Source organism: Megascapheus bottae, chromosome 15 (genome assembly GCF_031878675.1).
Source record: "Megascapheus bottae isolate mThoBot1 chromosome 15, mThoBot2.hap1, whole genome shotgun sequence".
Classification (NCBI taxonomy): Eukaryota; Metazoa; Chordata; class Mammalia; order Rodentia; family Geomyidae; genus Megascapheus; species Megascapheus bottae.
In genome coordinates, this window is record NC_143523.1 from 59,299,743 (window position 1) to 59,327,740 (window position 27,998).

At 50.8% G+C, this 27,998-nt stretch overlaps 1 protein-coding gene across 2 annotated transcripts; it reads left to right on the forward strand.

Annotated features, from left to right (window-relative positions):
• Positions 1 to 2: 2 nt before the first annotated feature.
• Ogdhl (oxoglutarate dehydrogenase L) lies at positions 3 to 27,998 on the forward strand. 2 transcript variants are annotated; one of them, XM_090346815.1, is made up of 24 exons: positions 3 to 91; positions 1,819 to 1,878; positions 3,129 to 3,333; positions 5,476 to 5,646; positions 11,270 to 11,372; positions 11,779 to 11,894; positions 12,038 to 12,192; positions 12,876 to 13,022; positions 13,463 to 13,553; positions 16,926 to 17,105; positions 17,262 to 17,390; positions 18,587 to 18,766; positions 19,508 to 19,660; positions 20,045 to 20,147; positions 20,492 to 20,620; positions 21,479 to 21,629; positions 22,390 to 22,517; positions 23,244 to 23,422; positions 24,637 to 24,708; positions 24,785 to 24,910; positions 25,003 to 25,075; positions 26,209 to 26,372; positions 26,488 to 26,642; positions 27,296 to 27,998. In XM_090346815.1, exons 3-24 carry the CDS (start codon positions 3,130 to 3,132, stop codon positions 27,417 to 27,419), a joined length of 3,033 nt encoding a protein of 1,010 aa, XP_090202941.1. In that variant the 5' UTR covers positions 3 to 91; positions 1,819 to 1,878; position 3,129; the 3' UTR covers positions 27,420 to 27,998. The 2 variants fall into 2 exon arrangements, with proteins under 2 accessions (XP_090202941.1, XP_090202942.1); XM_090346816.1 differs by lacking the exons at positions 3 to 91; positions 3,129 to 3,333 and having other exon boundaries at positions 1,845 to 1,878.

The window sequence follows — 27,998 nt, forward strand, 5'->3', positions numbered from 1 at the left end:
AATTGGCCTGGCCCGGCGCGGCGCGCGCCCCCTCCGCACCCCCTGACCTGCGGCCTCCGGACGGCGCCGCTGAGCCGACCCCTGCTGCCCGGTGAGCGCGGCGGCCTGTCCCCGCGGCTCCTCCGCGTCCTCGCCTGCGAAAGGCCGTCCCCTCCGCTGCCCCCCACCCCGGGGTCCTGGGGAGCCCTGTGCGCCGTCCCGAGCCGGGCCTCGTGGAGGGGGAGGGGAGGGGAGGGGGCGGGGAAGGAGGGGGCGGGGCGGGAGCGGGGCCTGGCTCCGCCCTGCGCGGCTACCGCCGCCCTCGGAGACCCCCCTTCCCCAGCCCTTTTGGCGCGTTTTATTCCCGCTGGCGCGACATTTGCCGTGACGCGTTAACTAGGGTTTCAGCAGTCATCAAGGGGTCCCGACCGCCTCTGCCACGGCCGGGGTGGGGGCGCTGGCGCCCCGCGCCCTTCCCAGCGGAGGTCCACCCCGCGCCCTTGAAGGACAGCTTCGAAGCCCCACATCGCGGGCGAGGCCCACCGGGAGGCGTTAGCCGCGCTCTCTGCTCCAGCCTGGGGTCACAGCCGCCGCGGGAAGCGCGGCTCCCCTCTACGGAAGGGGGGCGACGGGGAACGGGAGCGCTCGCTCTCAGCAGGCTGTGTGAGCCTGGGCCCGAGGGGTCCGAGCTGCCAGGCGCAGCCCTAACAGCTCTCCAGCGGCTCCTGGAAACGGCCCCGGCCGCCTTTGTAGTTTCCCCACTTCTGGCTTTGATTCACCCCTTCCTGTCTGCCAAGGACATTCTCACAGCCCCTCCCGGCCCCGCTCCTCTCTGGTGCAGAAAACTACGCAACTGAACAAACACCGGCCGTTTCTCAGCGTGCGTGGCCCGGGCTAGCACAAGTCCAGGCATGGGCTGCCTGACATTGAGGTTCTGGGGTGGGTTCTTCCTCTCTCCTTCCGCTCCCCTTTGCTCTCCTGCACCTCTCTGAACAGCATCAGGGATGCATTGGGGGACAAGGACCAGGGTGTTGGGAGGCCTTGTGGCAGGGATGTCTGTGTAGTTCTGGGTCCACAGGGAACCCTCCCCTACCAGAGCTGCCTAGGTGCGCATAAAGTACCTTATTTATTTTTCGATTTAATGTTGACTCATTGCCACTGCCATGGAGGGTGCAGGTACGACTTAGCCCTGCAAGTTCGGGGGTTCTGCTGTAAATACTGAGCCCACATGCGACCCTCTGCTAGTTGGGTCCCTACTTATCTGGCTGGGTGGAGGCCTTTTGCCCAGACTATTCAGTTTGCAAAACACAGTGTTCCCATGCAGGGCCAGCTTGGGTACAGCCAGGCCTTGTCCCAGTCTGGCCTGAAGTCATCCCTGTGGGGACTGGACTGGTGGAGGGATTAGCTACTGCCAGGGGGCTGACATCTTGATTCTGCAGTGAGCCTCTTCGACTGACAGCTCAGTCTCCTGCCTCAGTTTCCCTGTTTGTAAAATGGAGCGTGGTGACTGCTCATTCACTTCTGCTCCTCTCTCAGGCAGTGTGTAGAATGGAGACAAGGAAGCTCCTGATGCTTGGGGCTCTAGTGATCCCTGGGCAGCTCTAGATTGCCAGGCAGAGCTGGCAATCGTCCGAGAGTTTGTCCAGCCCTTGAACAAGCTGCTGCTGCAGGGCAGAAGTGGACTGGGCATGTAGCACAGAGTGTAGGGACTGAGCATGTGTGCTAGGAGGGAGGGGGGAGGGGGGTAGGATGGGAGGGCATTTGGGTCTCAGATCCTGATAATCCCCCTCCCTCCCTGGAGTGACTGTTGTTTTGAGTTTTTAATTTTCCTCTTTTCAGGCTTAAGGAGCCTGCTTGTTCTTGATTGAGGATCTCCCCTCCCCCATTCCTGTTGCTCAGGTGAGTTTGCTAGAGAGAGGCAGTGGGTGGAGGGAGAAAAGGAATGAGACAGCAGGCTGGGGGAGGGGCTGTACCCTGCTCTGTCATCCAATCAAGCCCTTGTTCTGGGGCTTGCCCCTTGTGGGAAGCGCAGCCTGGGGGGTCCTGAGAGCTTCTTTGAGCTGGTGACAGGGACAGGGAGTCACCCATCTCTGGGAGTTGTTCCACCTGTTGAGAGAGTATGCTCCGGGGCATTGGTCAAGTCCCAATCTAGGCAGATGCCAGTTGTAGTTCAGGATGCACATTTTCAGGGTCACTGAGTCATGGGGGGAGTGGCTTTCCCCCACTGCATAGCCCCAGTGGGGTCAGCTCCATCCACAAATTCCTGAATGACCAGTAGTCAGTAGGAGTTGAGCTAAGCAGTGGAGGGGCTGCTGCTTTGTCTCAGAGTGAGGCCGAGGGAACACATGGAGGCTGGAACCTGGGGCAGCTGGGGCCTCAGTGGGTCTTGTCAGCCCGCAGCTGTACAGATAGGGAGTCCTAGGAGTCCTCTAGGGTCAGGAAGAATTTTACCACTCCTGTCCTCTGGGGAGTGGAGAAAGGAGACCTCCACCAATGAAAGCCCCTGGGATGGTGGGTGCCGTGCCATGCTGGGGAAGAGTCCGTTTTGGTTTCCCCCATTCCCCCACTGGTCTTGGGTGTTATTTGTCTGGAGTGTGAGCTCTGGTTACTACCGAGGCCCGAATCACTAGCCTCCTAGCTGTGGCTAGGAGGAAGGGCACTGGGAGCCAGTACTGTAGTCAGAGGGGTCACTGGTCACTTTTGGCCGCAATGTTTGGAGACTGACCCAGTCATGTCCTGGCCTGTTGAGAAGTTCATCGCTGCTCCCCCTCACCCCTATCTTTTTGCTCCCTTTTTCTGACCACACGACATTCTTGGGAGGACATTTGTACATGCCCTGAGACCCTCAGAATGAGACCCAGAGCCTGAGTTAGGTCCCCACCCCCAGGCAGGGCTTGCATCAGGGCTCTTCAGGCTCACAGGACCTGCAAGGAGAAAAAGCATGGGCCAGGTTAGGGAGCCAGCAGGGCTGTCTACCATGAGGCAGTGCATTCAGGAGATGGGGGAGTTGTCTCCTGTGTCTTACCATCATGGCCTACTCCAGGCTCACTCATCCAGAGGGAAAGGCAGGTGGTAATGAGTGAACATGTACCTGTTGGGACTCCTTTCCTGGTCCTGTGGTTTATGCCTGTTCTCATTGTCTGTGACAGAATGAGTCAGCTAAGGCTACTGCCATCCCGGCTCGGGGTACACGTGGTGAGACTTCTGTCTGTGAGGGGTATCCCAGAGTTGGGCCTGCGCAGCAGGTCCTCTGGGCCCCCCACCACCTTCTCAGGTGGCAGAGGTGGAGGTGACTCCAGTTACGTGGAGGAGATGTACTTCGCCTGGCTAGAAAACCCACAAAGCGTTCACCAGGTGGGTACCCCAAATTCCTGTGGGTGATGAGGAAGGAAACGGAGAGGAGGGGGAGAGGTTTCAGGTCCTGCTGCTGAGAAATCAGCTGTGGACAGGCCACCACCCCAATGGCCCTGAGGGTTCCCTGCCCAGGCAGTGGAAGCCGCTATGACTCTGTTATCCGGAGTTTCCTAAGATAAGAAATGTTTATAGATTCATGATCTGATAAAATATGTTCCTGTTGATGGTTGGCAAAAGTTGGTTGGGGGAGAAGTTGATGCCTCTCCCTTTCTGGAACACTTGTCTCCTCCCAGGAAAGTAAACACGCACATGCCAAACTCAAAACTTTGGAAAAGTCACAAGATTTCCCGAGCCACTCCTTGACTTCTCAGTTCCTACCTCCCCCTCGACTCTGTTTCTTCTTTTTCCTTCTGAGATTTTAAGTAAACTTTATAATAATATGGTAACAATCCTGTTTTGTCCCTTGTTTTAATTTTCTCCACTTGGCAGTCTTGCCGGATTTTTCTGTGTCAGTATGTAAAGAACATTATTGTTATTTTTTCTACCTGCATACTATTCCATTGCAACATTGTGCCATTCTATCCCTGATGATAGACTTCTGGTTCACTTCCAGTCTTGCATACTCTGTGCCTTCATCATCTTGCACGTGCACAGCTAGGTAGGAACATTTCCCAGTGGAAAGATCTGATCCAAGAGTAGCTATGTGCGTCATTTTAATGAACTTTGCCAGATTGCTTTCCATGAGATAGGTGTGTGTGTGTGTGTGTGTGTGTGTACTGATTCTCTCACTGGTCCTAAATGAGAGTGAGCAATGGAAAGTACTTTTTGTTTTTGTTTTTGATTGTGTGGTTCTGGGGATAGAACCTAGGGCTTCACATATGTTAGATAAGCAGGTTCTCTGTCTCTAAGCCTGACACTACCCACTTCTTTCCCTGGAAACACAAAGAAGTATCTACATATTCACGTCTGACTTTGCTTCTACATAGAGTAACTAAGTGCATGTCTGGCTTTGTTCTCTTTACAATGTTATCTTGGTGGTATTCCATTCCACAGTCATGAATGCACCTTATTATTTTTTATTTTTCTTGTCAGTCATAGGGCTTCTAATTCAAGGCTTGGGCACTGTTGCTGTCCCTGAGCTCTTTTGCTCAAGGCTAGGGCTCTGTCACTTTGAGCCACAGTTCCACTTCCAGTTTTCTGGTGGTTCATTGGAGGTAAGAGTTGCATAGACTTTCCTTCCCTGGCTGGCTTTGAATTACAATCCTCAAATCTCAACCTCTTGAGTAGCTAGGATTATAGGTGTGATCCACCAGTACCTGGCTATTTTTTTAAACAATTGTAAAATCTTCCAGATTCCAAACATACTGTCATCCCTTGCTATATGGCAGTTTACTTATTGCAGCTTCACTATATCCTGGGTTTAAAAATAAATACATATATAGTGATCCCTCACCCCTATCATGGGAGCTACCTTCCAGACAGGTGAAAATCCATGAATTAGCAATGAGTGGACGGTAGTGTAGTGAGGGATGATGATTTAACATGCTGTTCCTGAGCTTTTCACTTATCACATGGTCTGTGGAACGTAACTCCCACAATAGGTGCAGGCTCACTGTACATTTATTTGTTTTGCCACTTTCCAATTGAAAAGTCATTTAAGTTGAGCTTGCCTTGTCAGTTTTATAAACAGCCCAGCTCTGCAAGGAACATTTTTGTTTGTATATCAGGCAAACTTATGTATATCAGGCAAACTTATGTACCTACATGTGTAGATTAATGGCTAGCTCAAAAGATATGTGCCTTGAACATGTGGAGGGTCTGCCTTCCACACTGCCCTGAACAAAGGCTTCCCATAACCCACTGTGAGATCTTGTTTTCCCTGGGGGTCGAAGCCCCTGTTACAGCTGAATCACTTGAGCCACAACTTATATCTTGCCCCGCCCCATGCTGAGTCCTGAGGATAACTTCACTGTGGGTGAGGGACCTAGGCTGCTGGAGAAGGGGTCCTCAAAACGGGGCCCCATACGGCCCAAGAACCATGTGTCCCAAGCAATACCAGATGCTCCTCTGTACTCCAACCTAGGCCACTCCTGACTCTTCCTGGGCCCTGACCTGGAAACGTCTTCCTTTTGTCCTGCTCAGGCCTGGGACAGCTTCTTCCGGCAAGCAAGTAAGGAAGCCTCTACATGCCCTGTGCAGCCACAGCTCCTGTCTGTCATCCCAGAGAACAGGCCTGCAGTCTCAAGCCGCACTAAGACCAGCAAGCTGGTGGAGGACCACCTAGCTGTGCAGTCCCTGATCCGGGCCTACCAGGTGAGGGCAGCCAGCGCCTGGCTAGGAAGCCACTTGATGCTAAGAATAGAGGTCTCAGCAACAATGTGATCTCTCCAGAGACCTCAAAGCTCTACTGAGTGCCACCCATGCCTCTGGCTAGTTTGTCACAGTGACATACAGAGAACTGTGAGTTTTGTGCCTACTGATGTGCTGGCTTGTGGTTTGTCTCTGAAATCTTACCTGTCTGGCACAGACCACACCTAATGACCCAAAGGAGCACTTACTACATTGGTCACATTGTGTGAGAGGGAACTATGTTGATCCTTTTGATGTCTGTGTTTAATTTGGGCATTCCAATAGAACTGGATACAGTAGGTATACAATTAGTGCTGATGTACCCAACAGCAGTTGATTCTGCAAACTTGAACAGTCCCCGGTCAGGTCCTCAGGCTGGGCTTCTTCTTAGTTGTGTTGTTCCAGATTCATGGTCTTGACTAAACAGGATTAATTAGAGGGCTGCTCTGGTGTTGGCACCACAACAAGCGTAATCAGTAGAGATCTCTGGGAAGCAGCGGCAGAGGCGGCAGAGGCGGCATTTCGTAAGGGAAACTTGACGACTGGAGGCAATGCTAGGGGCTGCTGGGCCCTTGGCAGAGGCTCAGGGGGAAGGAGCAGCAAGCTTCCACACTGGCTCAGCAGCAGGGCAGGCATTAGCAAATGGAAATGATGTCTTGCCTTTGTGTAGAAGGGAATTGTGCAGCTGTGGTATCTGTATAGAAGGGGGAGGGCTCTCCAAGGCCTGAGGCCCCCAGCCACTAGGGCCATGCTCCTAATAAGGGCCCCCCCACTACATCAAACTGTTATTAGTTGCTATGTCTGAACCACTCTAATCTGAAATCTCTGTGCTCCCAAACCTGAAACTATTTGAGCACTGTATGACACCACAAGTGGAAAATTCAACACCTGACCTCATGTGATAGATAGGTCACAGTCAAGTCACAGGCATGCTAAACACATTGTATAAAATCATTTCAGCTATAAATAAGCTTCCAGTGAAAAGGCAAATATTGGGAGAATGAATTTTAAAATAGAGATATCCAATTGCAAAAAAAAAAAATCATTTCAAGTTGAATGCAGTGGCTCAGCCCCAAGACCCATCCCCTCCCCAAAAAAATCATTTCAGACCATGTGCCTAGGATATATATGAAATAGTAATGAATATTATGTTTAGACTTGGGTCCTGTCCCCTCATTATGTATATGCAACTATTTTCAAATCTAAAAGAATCAGATTCCTATCACTTCTATGTAAGGTTTGGTTCAGGCAGAAGAGTTTATTGGGGGTGGGGTGGGGTGGGGAGAGCACACTGCCTCATAAGATGGAGGCACACAGAGGGAGAAGAGGAAAGGGAGGGAGAGTTTAGAGAGTGGGAATGGAGAACTCATCATGAAGACTGATTATATAGGAAAGGAGATGGGAGAAGGAGCTTACATTGCAGGTTCGGATATGATTTTAGAGGAAGAGGAAGTGACCTCAGCCTGGGGGACCCTCCCACTGCCCCCAGGTGTGCCAGGTACATGGGTTAGGGGTGCTGGGTGGGGACTTCCGGGGAAGAGGCCATGAGTGCATGTGTGCATGGAAGGAGAATAAAGGGAGGGGGCCATGTTTTCCCTGAGCAGACCTAATATTCTGGACCCAAGGATTCTAAGTCAAGGGAAACTCAAGTGCATTGCATTTCTTGGCTGGCTGAAAGGGATCTGTGATTGACCCTGACAATGACTGGAACAGGGAGTGAAAAACTGTCTCTTCTGATCCAGTGTCTTATCTTTTACCTGAGTTCCAGCTTCGCCCTGCAATTTGTGTGTGTGTGTGTGTGTGTGTGTGTGAGTGTGAGTGTGATGGGGCTTGACCTGGGCACTGCCCTGAGCTCATCAGCTCAAGGCTACCACCCTACCCTTGGGACAAGGGACTTCTTGTTTTCTAGAGGTTAATTGGAGATCAGAGTTTCAGGTCCTTTTGTGCTCTGGCTTGCTTGGAACCTTGATCCTCAGATCACAGCCTCCTCAGTAGTTAGGATTACAGGCGTGAGCCACCGTGCCCAGAAATTTTGGACATTTTCAAGCATAGAGGCAGAAAAATGTAGTAAGCCACCTCTCCATCAACATGTGGATAATCTTATTTCTTCCATCCCTTCCCCCAACACTTTTTTGGAGTGTGTGTGTATGTGTGTGTGCGCGTGTGCGTGCATGTGTCCGTGTGTGCATGTGCATGTGCATGTCAGTCCTGGGGCTTGAGCTCAATGCCAGGTTGCTGTCCCTCAGTTATTTTGCTCAAGACAGTGCTCTAACACTTGAACCACCATCCCACCTCTGGCCTTTTTTGTGGATAATTGGAGGTAAGAGTCTCATAGACGACTGCTTAGGCTTGGCTTTCAGTCAAAAGCCTCAGATCTCAGCCTTCTGAGTAGCTGGGAGCCGCCCTTATCTAGCACCCCTTCTTTTTCTCCTCTGCTGTTGAGTTAAATTGAAGTGAATCCCAGATATCCTCTCATTTGATTCTGGGGATGGTTCAGTTTGTAGTTATAGAAATAAACTTGCCACAGGAAGTGGAGGTGTGGCTCAAATGGTAGAATCCCAGCCTCAGTAGAAAAATTAAGCCAGAGCTCTAAATGGAGAGTCAATAAGGCTCAATTCAGGCATACAGGTGTCTGAGCAAACACACACACACACACACACACACACGCACGCACGCACGCACACACACACACACACACACACACACACACGTACGCACGCACTCACTCACTCACTCGTGAGGCCCTGAGTTTAATTCCTAGCACTAAAATCTTAGAATTCTATAAATTATCTTTAGAAACATAATGCCGTAATAGTTTTAGCACATATAAGAATGATAGTAATTCTTTAAAAAACAAAGCTGGTACCGAGGCTTGAACTCAGGGCCTGTACCTGAGCTTTTTTTTTTTTTGTCCTGGACTTGAGCACTGTCCTTGGACTTTCTCAAGGCTAGAGATCTACCACTTGACCCGCAGCACCACTTCCGGCTTTTTTTTAATGTATGTGGTACCAAGGAATTGAACCTGGATCTTCGTGCATGCTAGGCAAGCACTTTAACCACTAGGCCAAACTCCCGGCCCCTGTACCTGAGCTTTTTTTAGTCAAGGCTAATGCTCTACTAGTTGAGCCACAGCTTCACTTCAGCTTTTTGGTGGTTAATTAGAGATAATCACTATCCTTAGACCTGAGCCTCCTGAGTAGCTAAGGTTACAGGTGTGAGCCACAGGCATGTGGCTTAATACCAGTGATTCTTTATAAAGAGAATCCTTAATACCTTGGGAAATATACAGGTGATATTCACGATTTTCCATTGCCTTGTTTGAAGCAAGGTCCAAACAACCTGCAGGTTGCAGAGATTGCTATGGCTCTGAAGTCTTGTCCTTTCCTGTTGCTTGCTAGGTTTTTGTCCCATGATTTGTCCTGTTGTTTTCCTGCATTTGCTGATCACATTCTTGTGGTGTCAGGTGTCATTTCTCCTGTCCTATGTAATTTCTCTAAATGGTGGTGGGACCTAGTGGTTTGATTTTTGCCATGAATCAGCTACCAGGTAGTGGTGGTGATGGGGATTTTCAGTGATTCCTTAGCTCCATGAATTCAATAATTTTTTTTAAATGTGGCATTCTGACTTTCTGTATTTACTACCTGAAATACAGGAAATTCCTCCATCTACTGTACTTTTCCCAAAGTATACATTGTATAGGAGAGTCCTTTTATTGATTGATTTTCAAATATAACCAATAATTCTTTTTATACTTCAAAAGGTAGAAAGTTTTCTTCATTTTTAAAAGTATTATGTGAATGCATAAATTTAGGCATATTTTATTTTTTCATTTTGTTGTAGATGATATATATATAGTGATTATATATGTGATGATATATGGCAATATATATGTGATGTTACATATGTTGTTGCTCAAAATGTGTGCGTACTCCCAGCCCTGACGGTGCTTAATGGTCCTTTGCTGACTGCTTTAAGAGGCTCTGCTGGGTGCTAGTGGTTCCTTGCTACTCAGAAAGCTGAGATCTGAGGCTTGAAATTCAAAAGTCAATTTGGGTAGGAAAATCTGTGAGAATCTTATCTTCCGCTAACCATCAAAAAGCCAGAAGTGCAGTTGTGACTCAAGTGGTAGAGGGTTAGTTTTCAGGAAAAGGCTCAGGGATAGCACCTAGGCCCTGAATTCACCAGGACTGGCATACACACACACGTCCCAAATCTTAATTTGTGTATTTCTCCTCAGTCCAGATCCATCCAGGTTCCCATTGGTTTAGTCATTTCAATAGTTAGAGCTGGAAAATGACTATTTTCTTTTAGAAAGCTAACATGCATTATGGATTTATCCTGGTACAGCATACTTCAAATGCAGGACGAAGGATTGGCTGTTGACCTCATCAATCTTGTGGTGTTGTCTCCTTTCAAAGATGCCAAAAAATGTCTTTACAGATGTCTGTGCAGTGGCTTATTGATTTTTTTCCCCCAGCCCACATGCAGCAGTCTTGGAAGAACAATTCAAACACTGTTGCTAAGATTGGTAATGGAAAAGAGTTTATGCAATTTTCCCCTATAGTTCTGTTAGTCTTTAGGGAATATTCCATTTGCCAACTGGAATCGTTCTTTTCTGTAGTGTGCCACTAAATGGATATACTTACTCATTTACTTCATTTTACTTTCAAATGTTAAAGCTTCATTTAGTTTTAGAATGTAAATTGTTTACTATAAATATTATTATACCTTCAAAGCAAGATATTCTCTTCAAAGTGTAGCTTCTAGACCTGTCCTTGTACCTATCCCAGTTTGTGCTATACAAATGATAATTTTTTTTCTTGCTTTATAGTTCTGTGTGTGTGTGTATGTGTGTGTGTGTGTGTGTTTGTGTTTGCCAGTGTTTGCCAGTCCCAGGGCTTGAACTCAGGGCCTGAGCACTGTCCTTAGGTTTTCTTAAGGCCTGATATGCTCTTCCACTTGGGGCCACAGGATAACTTCCGAATCGAACTTGGGTCTTCATGTGTGCTAGACAAGCACTGTTATCACTAGGCCAAACTCCCAGCCCCACTTTATGATTTTCTCATTGTATGAGGTAGTCTTGTAATGTGTTTGTGAGTATACATGTGCATATACTTACTCATCTAGCCTTCCTTACATAATAGGTAACTCATCATGTGTGCTGTTGTAGGATTTATCTTTTTCTTTAGAGGTGCTTTGTGTCAACTGCCTTCTTTTAGCAGGTGGGAGTTTTACTCACTCCTTTTTAACAGCTCTCTGTCGTACTCCCTCAGGTAGATTTTCCTTATCTATATGCTGGACTCCTCTTGGTTGGCACTTAGGAAGTTTCTAGAATTTCACAATTACTGTAATGTAGTGCATCCTTTGTATGTAGGCATTTCACTATTCTTGCCAGCTATGTGTGGTACTTTTACACTGCCACCTTGGTGTTCATGGCTGGGGTCTCACAGACAGCAACACAGGTGAGTTATGTGGAAACTGCAAATTCTGAGGCTGAAAGCGAGGTGCCAGGAGCTCCTAGCCTTACTCTAGGCAAAGGTCTGTTCATCTATAATGCAGTCTGGACTTTTCTTTACCCTCTTTCCAGATCAGGGGACACCATGTAGCCCAGTTGGACCCCCTGGGCATTCTGGATGCAGATCTGGACTCCTTTGTGCCTTCTGACTTAATCACAACCATCGATAAGTTGGGTGAGAGTTGGGACCCTTTCCTGATGCCCTGTTTAATACACAGCCAGCTGGTACTGTGGCCCAGTGAGGGGCTTTTAGGTTCTGGAGGACAGCCTGAGCCAAGCCTGCCTCTGGGTCTAGTCTTCTCTAATCTTTGCCTCTCTACTACACAGTGTCCCCAAGAGGGATACCTCCCACCTTTCCTAGCCACTCACCATGCCCAGCAGGGGTGTGGCACTTGTCCAAGCCTGGACAAGTAGGAGCAGGTGGGCTCTGACTGTTCTCCACTGACAGAAGGTCTTTGAGCTTCCAGAACAGAAATGGAGGGAGGGTACAGAGCAGATGTTGGGGGTGGTCTGAGGATCTTCCCCCTGCCCTAGACCTCGTCTCCCTCTTTCCTCTCTGCTGCTTGGGGCTCCTTCCCCAGCCTTCTACGACCTGCAGGAGGCTGATCTAGACAAAGAGTTCCAGCTGCCTACAACCACCTTCATTGGGGGTTCTGAAAACACACTCTCTCTTCGGGAGATCATCCGGCGCCTGGAGGTGAGCCCTGGCTGAGTGTCTGCCACACCTGATGATGCTCTCTGCAGTGTGAGAGGCAGGAGAGCACTTCCTTGTGTGCTCCAGACTCCTGGGCCACCAGCCCTCTTCCTGGTTGTTTGTGGAGTTCCACCTATTCTCTCTAGAGCACCTATTGTCAGCACATTGGCCTGGAGTTCATGTTCATTAATGATGTGGAGCAGTGCCAATGGATCCGGCAGAAGTTCGAGACCCCTGGGGTGATGCAGTTCTCTAGTGAGGAGAAGCGGACGCTGCTGGCAAGGCTGGTGCGCTCCATGAGGTCAGCGCTGCCTATGTGCCTGCTGCCTAGGAAACTTGGAGGGGCCCAGGGCTCAGGTTGGCTTCCCACCTGGCTACAGGAGTTCCTTCAGCAGAGCTTTAGGACCAGGTGTTTAGTTGGCTTAGCCAAGAGCTGGTCCAGGGTAGAGAGAGACAGGTGGAAAGAGATGGGGCTCCAGAAAAACATGGTGACAGAGGCAGACTGTGGCCGTGGGACTATTTGTGGAGTGTGGAATCAGGGCAGTGGCGCCTCCTGGCATGGGTGGTGGGACTCTGAAACTGGACCTGCCTCAGGCTACCGGCCCAGAGGTGTACCCAGCCCAGTACTGTATGCCAAGCAGTGAGATGTGAGCTGGACTTGGGATTCAGCCAGCTGGCGGTCTGGGGACTTGGTGAGAGCCCCTTGCAAGACAGAGTGAATGGTGGATGGCAGTGGGTACAGAAGTTTGGCTGTGGGGGGAGGAGCGGTAGTGTCTGGGAAGGGAAAGGCTTTACGCAGAGGACTTTGGTTAAGTTGGTGGGACCCCCCAGCCCGAACTGATCTTGTGCTCCTTGCTAGATAGGAATGATGCGGTGTCAGATGTGGGTGTAAGTCCACTCTTGCCCCCCACACACAGCTCCTTGTGTTTAAGGACAGACCCCGTGAACTCCAGTCCCATCCCTTCCGTTCCTCCTCCCAATCAGGTTTGAAGACTTCCTCGCTCGAAAGTGGTCCTCAGAAAAGCGGTTTGGCTTGGAGGGCTGTGAAGTCATGATTCCTGCCCTCAAGACCATCATCGACAAATCCAGCGAGATGGGGATCGAGAATGTCATCCTAGGGATGCCACACAGGTGGAGCCAACTTCTGCCTCCTTCCAGGCCTGCCCAGGGTTCCTGGGCAGAGAGGATGTGGAAATCGGGGTGGAATGTTGGTGGGACCTTGTGGTAGAGCTGAATGGCCTGGTTGGTTCTTAGAGTCCTGGGGCCTGAGCAGCTGTTCACAAAAAAGCCAGATACTTGACCAAAGCCGCACTGAATTTTCTGAGATTCCTTTGGCCATGTTGCCAGGTCTCCTGAAGGGGAGAGAAAAGGGTACCTTGAGTTGCTTAGTGGTTCCTGTGGACCAGGAGATGGGGCTCAGCGATGTGCCGGGATATCTGCCTGCAAAGAGTTTGCTGGCAAGACCCCTGGCCTGGTAGAGTGAAGCAGGACACGGCTGGGCCTTGCCTGGCAATGCTGGGCTGGGGGTGTGGCCATGCTGGCAGGTGCAAGCGCAGGCCTTGTGGTTCCAGGGGCAGGCTAAATGTGCTGGCCAACGTGATCCGCAAGGACCTAGAGCAGATCTTCTGCCAGTTTGACCCCAAGCTGGAGGCAGCTGATGAGGTAGGTGCCATGCCCTAGTTCCGGTGCTTCTGAGAGGGACTGATTTGGAATATGGACTGGGAGGGTCTGGGCCCAGAGCTTCTAGGCTGAGACAAACCTGAGATGGATGGGCTGTGATGTGGCAGGGGGAGAGGGGCAGGAGTGGGGGGTAGCTCCCAAGTCTTGTGTGGCCTGTGACAGCTGAGAAAGCCCTCAGGTTGTTGGGGCCAACCTCCCTGTTTCCAGCTGTGGTGACTGAAGCCCAGAGAATCCCATGGACATGTCAGGAAGTTGTTTTAGCCTGTGTGCCTCACTCTGCTGCCAGTGTGGAAGGCCTCACAGAGCTGTGCAGTCAGATGGCTTTCTGTGCCCATTGGTCAGTCAAGGACCCACTTTCCTGCTCTTCTTCCCTCTTTGCTCTCATGTCACTGTGGCCTTGGCCCTTTTGGGCCTTTAACCCTCACTGCCTTTCCCTCTCCTCTGCCCTCATTCAGTGTGTTGTTGTCTTTTCCTTTTGATGGCTTTTTCTTGGCAGTGAACTTGTTCCTCCTCAATATCTTGTGGGGTGGGGGGGGCGGGCGGTCATGGGGCTTGAACTCAGCCTGGGCGCTGTCCCTGAGCTCTTCAGCTCAAAGCTATAGCCCTATTCCTAGGCGTGGGCGTTGTCCCTGAGCTCTTCAGCTCAAGGCTACCACTCTTCCCTTGAGCCAAGCCCCACTTCCCATTTTCTAGAGGTTAATTGGAGATAAGAGTGTCAGGTTCTTTTGTACCTGGGCTGCCTTTGAACCTGGACCTTCAGATCTCAGCCTTCTGATTAGCCATGATTACAGGTGTGAGCCACCATACCCAGCTCCTCTGTATATTTTTTTCCTTTTCTTGCCTCTTTCTGTCCTTTCCCAGCTGCTGTGTACATGTTTGCATGTCTCGCTTTCCTTCTAGGGCAAGGGCAGGGACCTTGTCCTCAAAGCTCCAGTACCCAGCATAGTGCGTGATTTGTTAAAGTTACAATAACTTCTCCAAGGACACCCAGAACCCTGTGCCAGTGCAGGGCTATCACCCACATCACTGGCTCTCTGCCCAGCATCTTTCTGCACCCTGTTCATTCCCCTCAGACACTTTTACTTCCCCAAGCCTTAGATGTTCCTCTGTAGAATAAGGATGAGAGCACCTGTCTCAGTGATTATGAGTTTGTATCTGTGTAAGGGAGGGAGGGGGGAGAGGGAAAGAAGGAATGGAGTTTGGATTGAAAGCTTAGCCAAAGGTTAGTTTGATATATTTATAGGTTTTTTCTCACATTAAAAAATTAAAATGTTACAAAAAAGTAAACTGATAATGAAATATGAACATTGCTTTAAAAGCAGTTTGGACAATGAGAATGTTTCCATGTGAGACCTTGTTCTGTGGTCCGTTCTGGGATGTGTTCTTGTGTTTGTGCCAAGCTTTGTGAGTCTAAGACTGTTGGGTGCAGATGCAAGCATGGCTTTGTCCAGAGGCCCTGGATGCAGCCTGAGCCATCCCTGACACCTTGTTGTTTTCATACCAAATTGTCATTGTTCCTTACAAGTGTGTAAGCAGCTGCCTCAGGCATCTCACAGTCACAGGGCCTGTGAGCTGTGGCTGCTGTAGTGAGTACCTTCACATGTGTGCAATGACAATGTTAGACAGTTTGGGAAGGGCAGTGGTTATACAACTGAGGCAAGACTAAATTGCCCTCTGAGGATATTACAAACATCAGTGAACCCTTGGCCTGTGCACCCCACAATCCTGGCCTCCCTTGCCTTGGCCAGTCATCTTTGCAATATGATAGGTGCCAATGATCGATCTCTCTCTCCTCTTCTATTCTCTTTTCTTTGTTTTTGTTTTGTTTTTTTTTGTTGTTGTTGTTTTGCTTGTCCTGGGGCTTGAATTCAGGGTCTGGGTGCTGTCCTTGAGTTGTTTTTTTTTTTTTTTTTTTTTTTGCCAGTCCTGGGCTCTGTCCTTGGACTTTCTCAAGGCTAGAGCTCTACCACTTGAGCCTCAGCACCACTTTCAGCTTTTTTCTATGTATGTGGTACCAAGGAATTGAACCCAGGTCTTCATGCATGCTAGGCAAGCACTCTACCACTAGGCTAAATTCCTGACCCCCTTGAGCTCTTTTGTTCAAGGCTGGCACTGTACCACTTGAGCCATAGCTTGTTTAATTGGAGATGAGTTTCTTGCCCCGACTGGCTTCAAACTGTGATCCTCTTGCTCAACCTCCTGAGAATCAGCATGAGCTACTGGCACCTGAGTATAATAGCACTTTTCCATATCTTTGAACCCTTTTTTTTTTTTTTAACCAGTCCTGGGGTTTAAACTCAGGGCCTGGGCATTGTTCTTGAGCTTCTTTTGCTCAAGGTTAGCACTCTGCCACTTGAACACTGGCACCACTTCTAGCTTTTTTGTTTATGTGGTACTGAGGAATTGGACCCTGCTTCATGCATGCTGGGCAAGTACTCTACCACTAAGCCACATTCCCAGCTTCTCTCTCAGCCATTTTATTTTTTATTCTGTAATTTCCTTTCATAGTCTTCGCTCATTTTTCTATGGAAAATTTTGGCCTTATCTTACTAATTTTTTAAAAATCTTACTGATTTGTAAAAGCATTTTGCTTATTGGGGGCATTATCCCTTTTCTTGCTTTTGTCTTATATTTTCCTCTGTTTAATTCCCTCACCAGAACTATACCTTGAGCATAGTTCCCCCATCCATGACAAATTTAATGTGTTTTACCTACTATATCTCTTATAGATTCTGGGCTTTGTATATTGTTTAGAAAATAAACTTTCCACCAGGTCCTGGTGGCTCATGCCTGTAATCTTAGCTACTCAGGAGGCTGAGATCTGAGGATTGCAGTTCGAAGCCAGCCTGGACAGAAGTTTGTGTGACTCTTATCTCCAATTAACTACCCAGAAAAGCTCGAAGTGGTAGAATGATAGTCTTGAGCACAAAGAGCTCAAGGAGAGGTCTCAGGCCCAGTTCAAGCCCCAGGACTGACAAAAAGAAAAAAAGAAGGAAAGAGAGAAATAAAATAAACCTTCCCACTGAGATCCTGACATATGTTGTTTTCCTCCAATAATGATGGCTTTTATTTATTTTGGTGTAAGGAATGAGGTAGGGATTTGGATCTGATGTTTTCCCAGAATCCTAGCAAGAAGCTTCGCTGATTTGAGCTACACTTCACTTCCTGTAGTCACTCCCAGGCAATATCCCTTTTTCTTGATACTTTCTCTCCCGTCTGAGGCCAGTCACAATGAGAGGGCCATAGTTGATGATGTGTAGCCTTTGAACCAAGTTTCAAGATGAGATTACCTTCCCTCTGTCCACTGGCTGGCATAGGAGAGGTGGTTTCATTGTATCTTTCCTTGACCTTTAGGGCTCTGGGGATGTCAAATACCACTTGGGCATGTACCATGAGAGGATCAACCGTGTCACCAACAGAAACATTACACTGTCGCTGGTGGCCAACCCCTCCCACCTGGAAGCTGTGGATCCTGTAGTGCAGGGAAAGACAAAGGCAGAGCAGTTTTACCGTGGGGATGCCCAGGGCAAGAAGGTGAGCTCATTTGGGCCTTGAAGGGTTTTACCTGTGGGCTGGACACTGATGACGTAGACTCCAAGGATCTGGCCCTGAGCCCGTGGGACAGTAGGGGCATGGCAGGTGGCATAATCTGTGGTACAGGGCCCTGATGGCTTTTCCCTTGCCCTCCAGGTCATGTCCATCCTGGTCCATGGGGACGCCGCCTTTGCTGGCCAGGGTGTGGTCTATGAGACCTTCCACCTGAGTGACCTGCCTTCTTACACCACTAATGGCACTGTGCACGTTGTGGTTAACAACCAGGTGAGACTGTAAGCCCTGTGCCAGGCATCTTAATCTGTAGGTTCCATAGCTGTGGGTTCAACCAACTGACACCAAATACTCAAGGCTAGGCATGGTGATATATTCCTGTAATCCTAGCACTTGAAAAGCAAAGTTGGAGGATCATGAGTTCAAGGGCATTCTAAGCTATATAGTAAGAGCCCATCACAAAAAAATAAAAACAAAAAAAGATTCAGATTGGTGATATAATTCAGTGCAAAGACTTGGATTCATTGCCTTGCACTGAAGAAAGAAAGGAAATAAAAAAGATCAAGAAAAAAGTTTAGCCCATAAAAACATGTACAGATTTTTTTCTTTATGGCATTTTTATTGTATTCATTTGATAAGTCACCTATGGATGACTTAAAGTGCAGGGGAAGATGTGTGTGAGCTTTATGCAAGTGTTACCTCATTTTATTGTAAGGGAGACTTGGACGTTTGTATCTGAGGGAGATGTAGAGCCAGCTCATTGTGGATACCCAGGGTCACTGTATAGATGGCATGGAGAAGGCCATAAGGGTGAAAGAATGTAGCATGGAGGCTAGATTCAGGACTGGATGTGACATTTGCTCTTCCCTACCGTCACCTGCCTTTGCTTTCGGGCAGCTAGAGCTAATAGCAGCTCATCTCATGGGCCTAGACATCCCATGTTAACTGCTTTATTTGCTGAGTTATTTAATCTTCCTTGAGTATCACTCCAGGAAGGAGGCAGGAATTTAATGAGCACACTTCATAGATGAGGACATGAGGTTGGGAATTGAAGTTCTTTGCCCACGGCTATACACTCACTGCAGGACCAGGCCTACATTCCTCACCACCAAAGGAGAAAAGTGACAGGCAGAGGGCACAGACTCTTTAGGGATATTGCTATCTAAGGGACTGCTACTGTGTTGGCTTGTGGGGCCATCCATGTGTTAACTATTTATCTGCTGGGAGCCTCCAACTGGCCCTTATTCACCGTCTTGATTTGTCTAATCTCGGGGGCTAGCACCATCTGTCTAGTTCAAAGTAAGTGGAGTAATGCCAGGAATTGTAGTGTGTACCTGTAGTCCCAGCTATTTGGGAAGCTAGGGTAAGAATGTCCCCTAAGGCCAACCTGGACAACGCAGTGAGATCCTGTCTCTCCAAACAAAAAGAAATTAAGCAGAGATGTGTGCTGGCCTTTCCTGCCTCTGCAGATTGGCTTTACCACAGACCCACGAATGGCCCGCTCCTCACCATACCCCACTGACGTGGCCCGAGTCGTCAATGCACCCATCTTCCACGTGAATGCCGATGACCCCGAGGCCGTCATATATGTGTGCAGCGTGGCTGCTGAGTGGAGGAACACCTTCAACAAAGATGTCGTTGTGGACCTGGTGGGTCTGGAGGACCGAGGCCAGGGTGGAGCAGGTGGCCCGCCCCTGCTACTTTGGGCAGGCAGGTGGGCTTGGGGTGGTTGAGGTCAAGAGGAGAGTGAGGGCCCTGTCCCTGCCAAGCAAGCGAGATAGACCCTGAGCAGGGGCTGGTGGCTGGTCCTTGTGTTGAGTTTGTACCTCTTCAGCTCTAAAGCCTGAGAGTGCTTTTTTGTTTTTGTTTTTTGGTTTTGTGGGCCATGGGTCTTGAATTTGGCCTAGATGCTGTCCCTGAGCTCTTCATCTCACGGCTACTGCCCTACCCCTGGTCCTGGGCATTGTCCCTGAGCTCTTCAGCTCAAAGCTACCATCTTACTCTTGAGCCAAGCCCCTCTTCCCATTTTCTAGAGGTTAATTGGAGATAAGAGTCTCAGGTCCTTTTGTGTTCGGGCTGGCTTTGAACCTTGATCCTCAGATCTCAGCCTCCTGAGTAGTTAGGATTACAGGCTTTAGCCACTGTACCCGACCTGAGAGTGTTTTTTTAGACAAGAAATCCTAGTGCTACCACATGCCTGCCAGTGTACCAAGGCTTGGGCTTGGGCCTTTCAATTGGTGGTTGTGATAGCGGCTGCTTTTGGGTACCTCTAGGAGTGCTGGCCTGGACATGCCCTGGCTTCACAGTGCTCACACCAGTCCCACCTTTGCAGCGCTCACACTCAAGCACCAGGTCTGAGCAACATCTGACTCCCCTGGCTGTTTCCGCAGGTCTGCTATCGCCGGCGTGGTCACAACGAGATGGACGAGCCCATGTTCACCCAACCACTCATGTACAAACAGATCCACAAGCAGGTGCCCGTGCTGAAGAAGTATGCAGACAAGCTCATTGCCGAGGGCACCGTCACCCTGCAGGAGTTTGAGGTGGGCAGCAGCTCATGTGGGCACCGCATAGGTGGCCTAGATAGAAACCTATGTATGGCTGGAAATATTACCACCCTGTGCCAGGCACTGAGGATTTAAAGATTTTCAAGATATAGTTGAAAGTCCCTTCAAGGAACTCAGAGGCAGGGGCTGTGAGTCAATGTTTCCTGGGTCTCCCTCAAGACTTACTGAACACATAGTAGGCCCATCAGGTTGGAAACATCCCAGGATTGTCATGAACTCTTGGATCTGGGCCTGAGGCCATGAGGTATTTATAAGCCAACAACAGAGTATTCTAGAATTTGGTAAGGGCACCAGAGCTTATGAGTCTGGGTAGACTAAGCCTTAGGTCGGCCATAACATCTACCTCCTTCCTCATTCCAGGAAGAAATTGCCAAATATGACCGGATTTGTGAGGAGGCATATGGCAGGTCCAAGGACAAAAAGATCCTGCATATAAAGCACTGGCTGGACTCACCCTGGCCCGGTGAGTGAGGGGCACACAGCTCAGTGAACCTGAACCTTTTGCATGGGCACAGAACTGAGACAGCCCTGGGAGAACAGTCACTGCTCAGCCAGGGTATCCCTATGAGCCCAGGAAGGCCATTCCCATGACCATCTCTAGGGGAAGGAAGCGCCTTCTTGCTGCGCAGGGCTGGGTTAGCTGTGACCCCAGGAGCCAGGAGAAGTGTGGGTCACCTGTAGCAGTCTACCTGCAGCAGGTCCCGAGGGTGAGCAAGATGCTGGTGGGGGTGAGAAAGTCATAGGCCTTCAGTCCTGACCCGGGGCAAAGCCCTGTGGCCTGGTATGAATGGAGTTTTGTCCGCTCAGGCTTCTTCAACGTGGATGGAGAGCCCAAGAGCATGACCTGCCCTGCCACAGGCATCCCGGAGGACATGCTGACCCACATTGGCAATGTGGCCAGCTCTGTGCCCCTAGAGGACTTTAAGATCCACACAGGTGAGTTGTTCTTGGGCTTTTGCATGGTCACTGTCCCAGATCTAACAGTGTCCCGCAAGAGGCTGGTGGGGGCCCTGACACGTAGCATATCCCCATGTTGCTCTCCAAGCCTGGGGAACCATGATACCCTCCCTGGGGTGGATGTAGGGATTTGGGAAGATGTGGATACCACATTCCAGCTGGGTGCCAGGGACTGGTTTTACATTGGACAACTTGGATTTGCCAAACTGTTTCTTGGGGTATCCCTGGACCAGGCAGGGGATCAGGGAAGCAGGGCTTCCATGGAGGGGTGTCTGGGCCTAGACTATAGGAAGTACTGTGCTGGACATCCTTCCTACAATTGCCAGAGAGTAGCCCCCCAAGTCCCTGGCTGGTGAATCTGGCTAGTGGTTAGCTGCTGACTGCACCTCATGGCTGTGGCCACTATGGCTTCTGCTTAGAAAGGCTGGGGTCCTGTGGCTGTAGTTCAAGAGGAATCCTCCAAGTGTCCATGGAGGCCATCTGTCCTGGGCACCTATTGATGGCACTGGGGCTGAGGCCTATGGATAGGGAGGGGTGGAATGCAAGTACCTTGTAGGGCGTGTGATCTCGAGGGCATGAGCCTGTATCTCCTCCTGGAAGGCAGAGGTGCTCCTCCATAGGGTGGGAGCTCTGGCAGTGAATGACCCAGTCCTCCTCTGGGTGGGGGCCATGGCTGTTGGCTATCCTGCTGTGTTGGTTGTAGGCCAGGGCTGGGAAGCCTGTGTGGGACTCTCCTGCAGCCTGCCAGAGTTCTGCTTGCACCAAGGCTCCAGAGCCCAGGTGCTTCAGCTGCCCCAGGCCAGTGGCCAGGCTCCTCAGGCCCCCTTCCTCCTGCAGGCCTGTCTCGCATCCTGCGTGGCCGAGCAGACATGACCAAGAAGCGCACAGTGGACTGGGCGCTGGCGGAATACATGGCCTTCGGCTCGTTGCTGAAGGAGGGCATCCATGTGCGGCTCAGTGGCCAGGATGTAGAGAGAGGAACGTTCAGGTAAGGGCAGAATGGGCTCAAGGTGAGCTCAGTCTGGCAACGAGGATCAGTAGCCAGGGGCAGCACAAGAGATGTAGACAAGAGCTCTGGCCCTTCCTCCTCTGGCTTAGGTAAACACAGCAGACCGCCTTAGCATCTGCCAGGCCCAAGACATCAGAAGGCTGCTGGGCCCCTCCACACCCCCACAGGAAGACTTCTTGACCCAAGCTGACAGCTGACAGGAATCTGTTGGTCATCAGTGGCCCCTAGGATCCTTCATTTCCTTTTCTGGTGCTCTGCTGTCAGGCAGCCTTCCCTATCTTACTTGCTGAAATGTTGGATCCAGAGGGGGACTTACTTGACCATTGTCCCAAGCCCTTTTTGTCTGATTTAAGCCCCAGATGTTCCACGTCCTGACTTGGGCAGGGCAGGACAGTAGTAGAGAGGACAGCAGGGTGGGCAGGGGCCCGTGCTACAGTGGTGTGCCCTACTTTGCCTTGGGCTCCAACCTGCTTCTGCTAGACTGGCTGCACAGGACTCATTGGGTCCCTGTGTAGTTGAGGCACTGAGGCCAGAGATGCCATAACCTGAAGATCTCATTCCAGGACCCCCAGGTGCTAAGTGTGGGCAGGGGCCAGGTTGTAATTGCAGCCTTCTTGGTGTGACCATCCTGTGGGACCCTGCAGACTTTCTGGGGCAGTGACAAGGCCTACCAGCTTCCTGCTGCCCAGATGCCCTGCTCTGAAACCAGTACTACCCCTGCCATCACCCCTCTCCACAGCCATAGGCACCACGTTCTTCATGACCAGGAGGTTGACCGGAGGACTTGCGTTCCCATGAACCATCTGTGGCCTGACCAGGCCCCCTACACCGTGTGCAACAGCTCCCTCTCTGAATATGGAGTTCTAGGTGGGTGGACTTGAGGCCCTTGGGAACCAGGGATGACTAGAGGAGGGGTAGAATTGAGGCCTGTGGGAGAGGGGTAAACGGCTGGAGAGCTTAGAGAACTTTTGGGTAGCAGGGACTGGAGATAGCCCTAGGGGCTAGGAAGTAAGGTTAGGTCCCACCTAGAACTCTCAGAGAGTGCAGTTGGGAGGCCCTCTGTACCTTTTTTTGGGGAGTGGGGGTGAGAGATGGGGAAGAACTCTGGGCATCAGAGCTTCTTCCCTGGACTGTAATCATTGTGAGCTCAGACAAAAGGCCATGGGAAGTCCCCTAGAGGTCCCCTGCTTGGGCCCTGGCTCCCAGTTCTGGAGAACTGCCTCTGTGCTTGTCTCTGCCTCTTTGCCTCAGCAGCCCTGCAAGTGTGTGTGTTTGTTTGTGTGTGTGTCTGTGTATCTGTGTGTTGGGAGTAGTTCCTCTTGGCAGATGGGCCCTGTAGCCTCCTCCAGGACTTGACTCTTGGGCTTGGTACCTCGCCTTGTATGGTATAATGGCTAAGGGTAATGTCTTCAGGCAGCTTCTAGGGAGTCACATCCTGTCTGTCGAGACCCAAGGGATCCGTGGGTTCTCCCCAACCTGTTGCCGAGGATGGATGGGGCAGGGAGGGTATATGAGGAAGGGATGGGTTTGATAGGAGCTGCTGACACTTGCTGAGAGCATGCAGCAAGCTCCATCTTGGTGTCTTCTCTCTAGGCTTTGAGCTGGGCTATGCCATGGCCAGTCCCAATGCCCTAGTCCTCTGGGAGGCTCAGTTTGGTGATTTTCACAACACAGCCCAGTGCATCATTGACCAGTTCATCAGCACCGGCCAGGCCAAGTGGGTACGGCACAATGGCATTGTGCTGCTGCTGCCTCACGGCATGGAAGGCATGGTGAGACTGTATGGGGCCACATTGGGCTGGCAAGCGGGCTGGGCCACTGGCAGGCGGGCTGGAATGGCCAGCTCACCTTTGGCCCTTGCAGGGTTGAGGATATATATTTGCCTTCCAGGTCCCTGGACCCTAGGGATCTGCATTGTGGGCATATGGGAGATAGTCTCCAGCAGTCTCTTAACCTGCTTCTGTGTTGGCTGGCCTGTTCTTTCTCTGCCAGCCCCTTCCCTTGCTGCTATGTGGAGAGGAAGTGTGTGTCCATCTCCTGGGCCTGCTCTCTACATGAGTGATTTACATGTACACTTGGTCCCTAAAGCAGGTGCTCAGCCAGCTCAGTCAGTCGCTGTTTCAGAATGTTCTAGAGAATGTAGCTTAAAAAAAATTTTTTAAAGCCAGGTGCTGGTGGCTCACACCTATAATCTTACCTACTCAGGAGGCTGATGCCTGAGGATCAGGGTCCAAAGCCAACCTGGGCCAGGTTCATGAGACACTTATCTCCAATTAAGCAGCAAAAAGAAGTGGTAGAGTGCCAGCCTGGAATGAAAAAGCTCAGAGACAGTGCCCAGGACCAGCACACATACATTAATTATCTTTAAATAGTTGTACAAAGGAGTTTTAATTCAACCTGTTAATTTATGAGGACAAAGTGTCTTCATCCATACCACTCCTTTCATTGTTCTCCCACCCCATCCCCTCAAATGAGAATTGATTTTTTTTGTTATTGTTGTTGTTTGGTACTGATACCTGAGTGCAAGCTGTGAACTCAGCTTTTTCACCCAGGGTGAGTGCTCTATCACTTTGCTGGTTAATTGATCTTGGTTTTTTTTTTTTTTTTTTTGCCAGTCCTGGGCTTGAGCTCAGGGCCTGAGCACTGTCCTTGGACTTTCTCAAGGCTAGAGCTCTACCACTTGAGCCTCAGCACCACTTCTGGCTTTTTTTCTATGTATGTGGTACCAAGGAATCGAACCCGGGTCTTCATGCATGCTAGGCAAGCACTTTAACTACTAGGCCAAACTCCCGGCCCCCGAAGATAGGATCTTACAGACTTTCTGCCTTAGCTGGTTTTGAACCTCAGTTCTCAGATCTGTCTTGTTCCCCAGCTGCTGGTCTTTCCTGTGGGCCAGGCTCCAGAGTGAGGAACACTGTTTCTAGAAGCCCAGGGTGCTGCTGTTGTCATGTGGGTCAGCCTGGGCTGTGTGTGATTTTGCTTTCAGGGCCCAGAGCACTCCTCAGCACGTCCTGAGAGGTTCCTGCAGATGAGCAATGATGACTCAGATGCCTACCCGGTGAGTGCAGGGACACGCCTCTGTGTGGCAGGGCCTGGGGTCCATGCTGCCCCCTAGACACCGCTTTCCTCCACAGGTGTTCACCAAGGACTTTGAGGTCAGCCAGTTGTATGACTGCAACTGGATCGTCGTGAACTGCTCCACACCAGCCAGCTACTTCCACGTGCTCCGCCGGCAGATCCTGCTGCCCTTCCGCAAGCCCGTGAGCCAGGCGCCCGCCCGTCAGCACCACTGTGGGTGTGCCTGGGGGGTGCGGTCGGGGCGCTGGCAGCTCGACACGTGTTTCTTTTGCAGCTGATTGTCTTCACACCAAAATCTTTGCTGAGGCACCCCGAGGCCAAGTCCAGCTTTGATCAGATGGTTTCGGGTGCGTGCCTAGCCTGGATCTGTGGGGTGGCCTACACTGGGAGGTGGCTATGCATGGCATCTTTCCCCAGGGCTCCTCTGCCTTCCTCTCTCTGTCTCTTTGTTGGCCCTGCTGCAGGTCCTGGCCTGGTCCCCACTGGACAGAATCAGGTTAGAAGATGGGTCCCCTGACCAGCTCAGGTCACTTTGAGCTCCAGGCCCAGCCAGGCTGTTTCTAGCCAGGGCTTCTCACTGGAGGGAGAGCAGCAGAGTGCTGCCTGGTTCACTGGGCACCAGTGTTGTTCATTTGTTCATTTGATTTTTATTCCTGCACTGTTCATTTGATTTTTATTCCTGCACCAGACATTACTGGCCCTAGGAACCTAGCACCCCCTCCAGCAGCTCTCAGTCTCACTGACTTGAGAGTGAGGAGTCAGAAGAGAGTTGAGGCCAGAGTGAGGCCTGTGTCTTGGAACGCAGGGTGTCCAGCAGCAGGAGAGGTCGCTTTCTGGACCTTTGTTCTTGGCTATGTATCTGTCTGAGCACCGCTCTGCAGCAGGAAAGGAGGCTGGCCCAGGCAGTGCAGCACTCTGGCGCCATGGCAAGACAGCCTGGCTGGACACAGCTTTGCTTCTGGGACCTTCTCTGTCCTCATTTGGAGACAGTGACACTTAGACCCAGCAGTGGCTTCTTGAGATGTCTGCTAGTGTGTATGACCTACACATTCTGTGACCTCTGGAAGGAAGCATAGACAGAGCTTAGAGAGGGGCTCTAGAAGGGTAGGGATGCACGGCCACCTCTAGCAGCTGCTTGCCCTTTGGCGTGGTGACTGGTGGCTGGGTGCCATGTGGGAGGCTGGCAGGTTCTGGGCACAATGGTGCCAGCATCTGTGTTTATTGTGTCATACCTATCCTCTTCAGGGCCCTAGCACCTTACAGGCTGATACTCCAGGGCTTCCATCTTGGCTACGTCTCTGTCTCGACTCCTCTCCCTGTGATGTTGCAGGGTGTTCTTTGTTCCTTGTTTCATCTTTGAGTCAGGAGGTGTCCAGTATAGTCACAGCCTGAGGGCTGGGTTCGTGCAGGTGGCAGAGAAGGCCCGGGGACACTGTGGGTGTGTGTGCAGGAACTGACAGGTCTCTGGCTGCTGATGTAGGAACCAGCTTCCTGCGGGTGATTCCAGAAGATGGGGCTGCGGCGCAGGCTCCTGAGCAGGTGCTGCGGCTCATCTTCTGCACGGGAAAGGTGTACTATGATCTGGTAAAAGAGCGGGGCAGCCAGGGCCTGGAGAAGCAGGTGGCCATCACTCGCCTGGAGCAGGTACGCTGGTGTCCCTGACCCCTCCCTGCCAGGCAGGGACTGTCCTGTTCTATGGCCCTTAGGCACAACCACTCTTCCTTGACTGTGCCCTGTTTCTCCCTCTCCCCACCCCCAGATCTCGCCATTCCCCTTCGATCTGATCAAGCAAGAGGCAGAGAAGTATCCCGGTGCGGAGCTGGTGTGGTGTCAGGAGGAGCACAAGAACATGGGCTACTATGACTACATCAGCCCCCGCTTCATGACCATCCTCGGTCACGCTCGGCCCATATGGTACAACACCCCTCGCCTTGGCTGAGCTCCCTGGGGCTGTGCCACCTCAGCCTGTCCAAGCTCCTTCTGTAGTCCATCTTTGAAAACTGCAGAGAGAACTGCAGAAGTCCTGCAGTTCTGTGCCATCTGCCTGTGGCAGGCGCTTCTCCACCAGGGCTGTCAGTCCTGCCTTCATAGGGAAGAAACTTAACTCTAGAGGTGAATTACAACCACCACCACCCCCCCCCTTTCAGACCCTATAACTTCCCTCCTTTGGTCTGGACATCTTTCTTAGCATCCTGGTACCCTCTGTCCTTAGCTCTGCATCAGGGTGGCGATGGGGTTAGGTCTTGTGCATAATGCTCTGAGGTACTTAGCATGTAGCATCTGTTTGGTGCTCAGCTCATCCATCCTAGGAGAGGTTAGGGGAGGAGATCTGAGAACTCCAGAGCAGCCCAAAGCCACATTTGTTGTCCAGTCCAGTAACTTGAATGAGCCATCTCTCCTCCCTATCCTGTGGCTGGGTAGTTGAGTTTGCCCTAGGCCAGGCAGTGCCCTGGGGGTGGTGACCACACTGGGAGGAAGTTCCAGGAACTTCCAGGTGTCTTCCTCAGATTCTGAGTGAGTGTGAACCTTACCCAGCACCTCCAACTCCCGTGTCTGTCTTCCTCCAGGTATGTAGGCCGAGAGCCAGCAGCTGCGCCAGCCACTGGAAACAAGAATACTCACCTGGTGTCGCTGAGGAAGTTTCTAGATACTGCCTTCAATCTCCATGCCTTTGAGGGCAAGACGTTCTAGAGTGGAGACAGCCTTCCCAGATCTTGTGTGGGGTCATCTGGGAGATGAGGAAGGGGAATAACTCCTGCCCGGGGGGGAGGAGGGGGGAATAGCTAGGAGTCCAGGACTAACCTTGCCCACATAGGGCCAGAGGCCAAAGAGGAGCTCCGTAGCTTCAGTGTTAGCTTAGGCCTTTGTCCATCGTGTGTTAGGACAGAGGGATCTAATAGTCAGGATGGAGGTCCACAGAGTTTCCCCAGATGTGCTGAGCTTTCTGGTATTCTTTTGTGAGGTTCATGTAGAAAGATAGCCACCATCAAGAGCCCTGGGTCACTGGTTGCCCCCTCCTTCTGTGCTCAGCTGTAGATTCAGAGATGTTCTGTTTCTTGTCCTTAGAAATAGAGATTTCAGCAAAGAGAGAGAGCAAAGCCACACATGGTACCTGGTGATTGACTATGGGAAGCAACAAGATGTGACAGTTTTGTGTAGGTGCAGCCATAGCTCCTGTGGACCAAAGTAGAAAACCAAATAACAGACACAAAAATAAAAACATGCCTAAGAGAGATTTTCTGTTTTCATTCTTGTAAAATTATGGAGGGA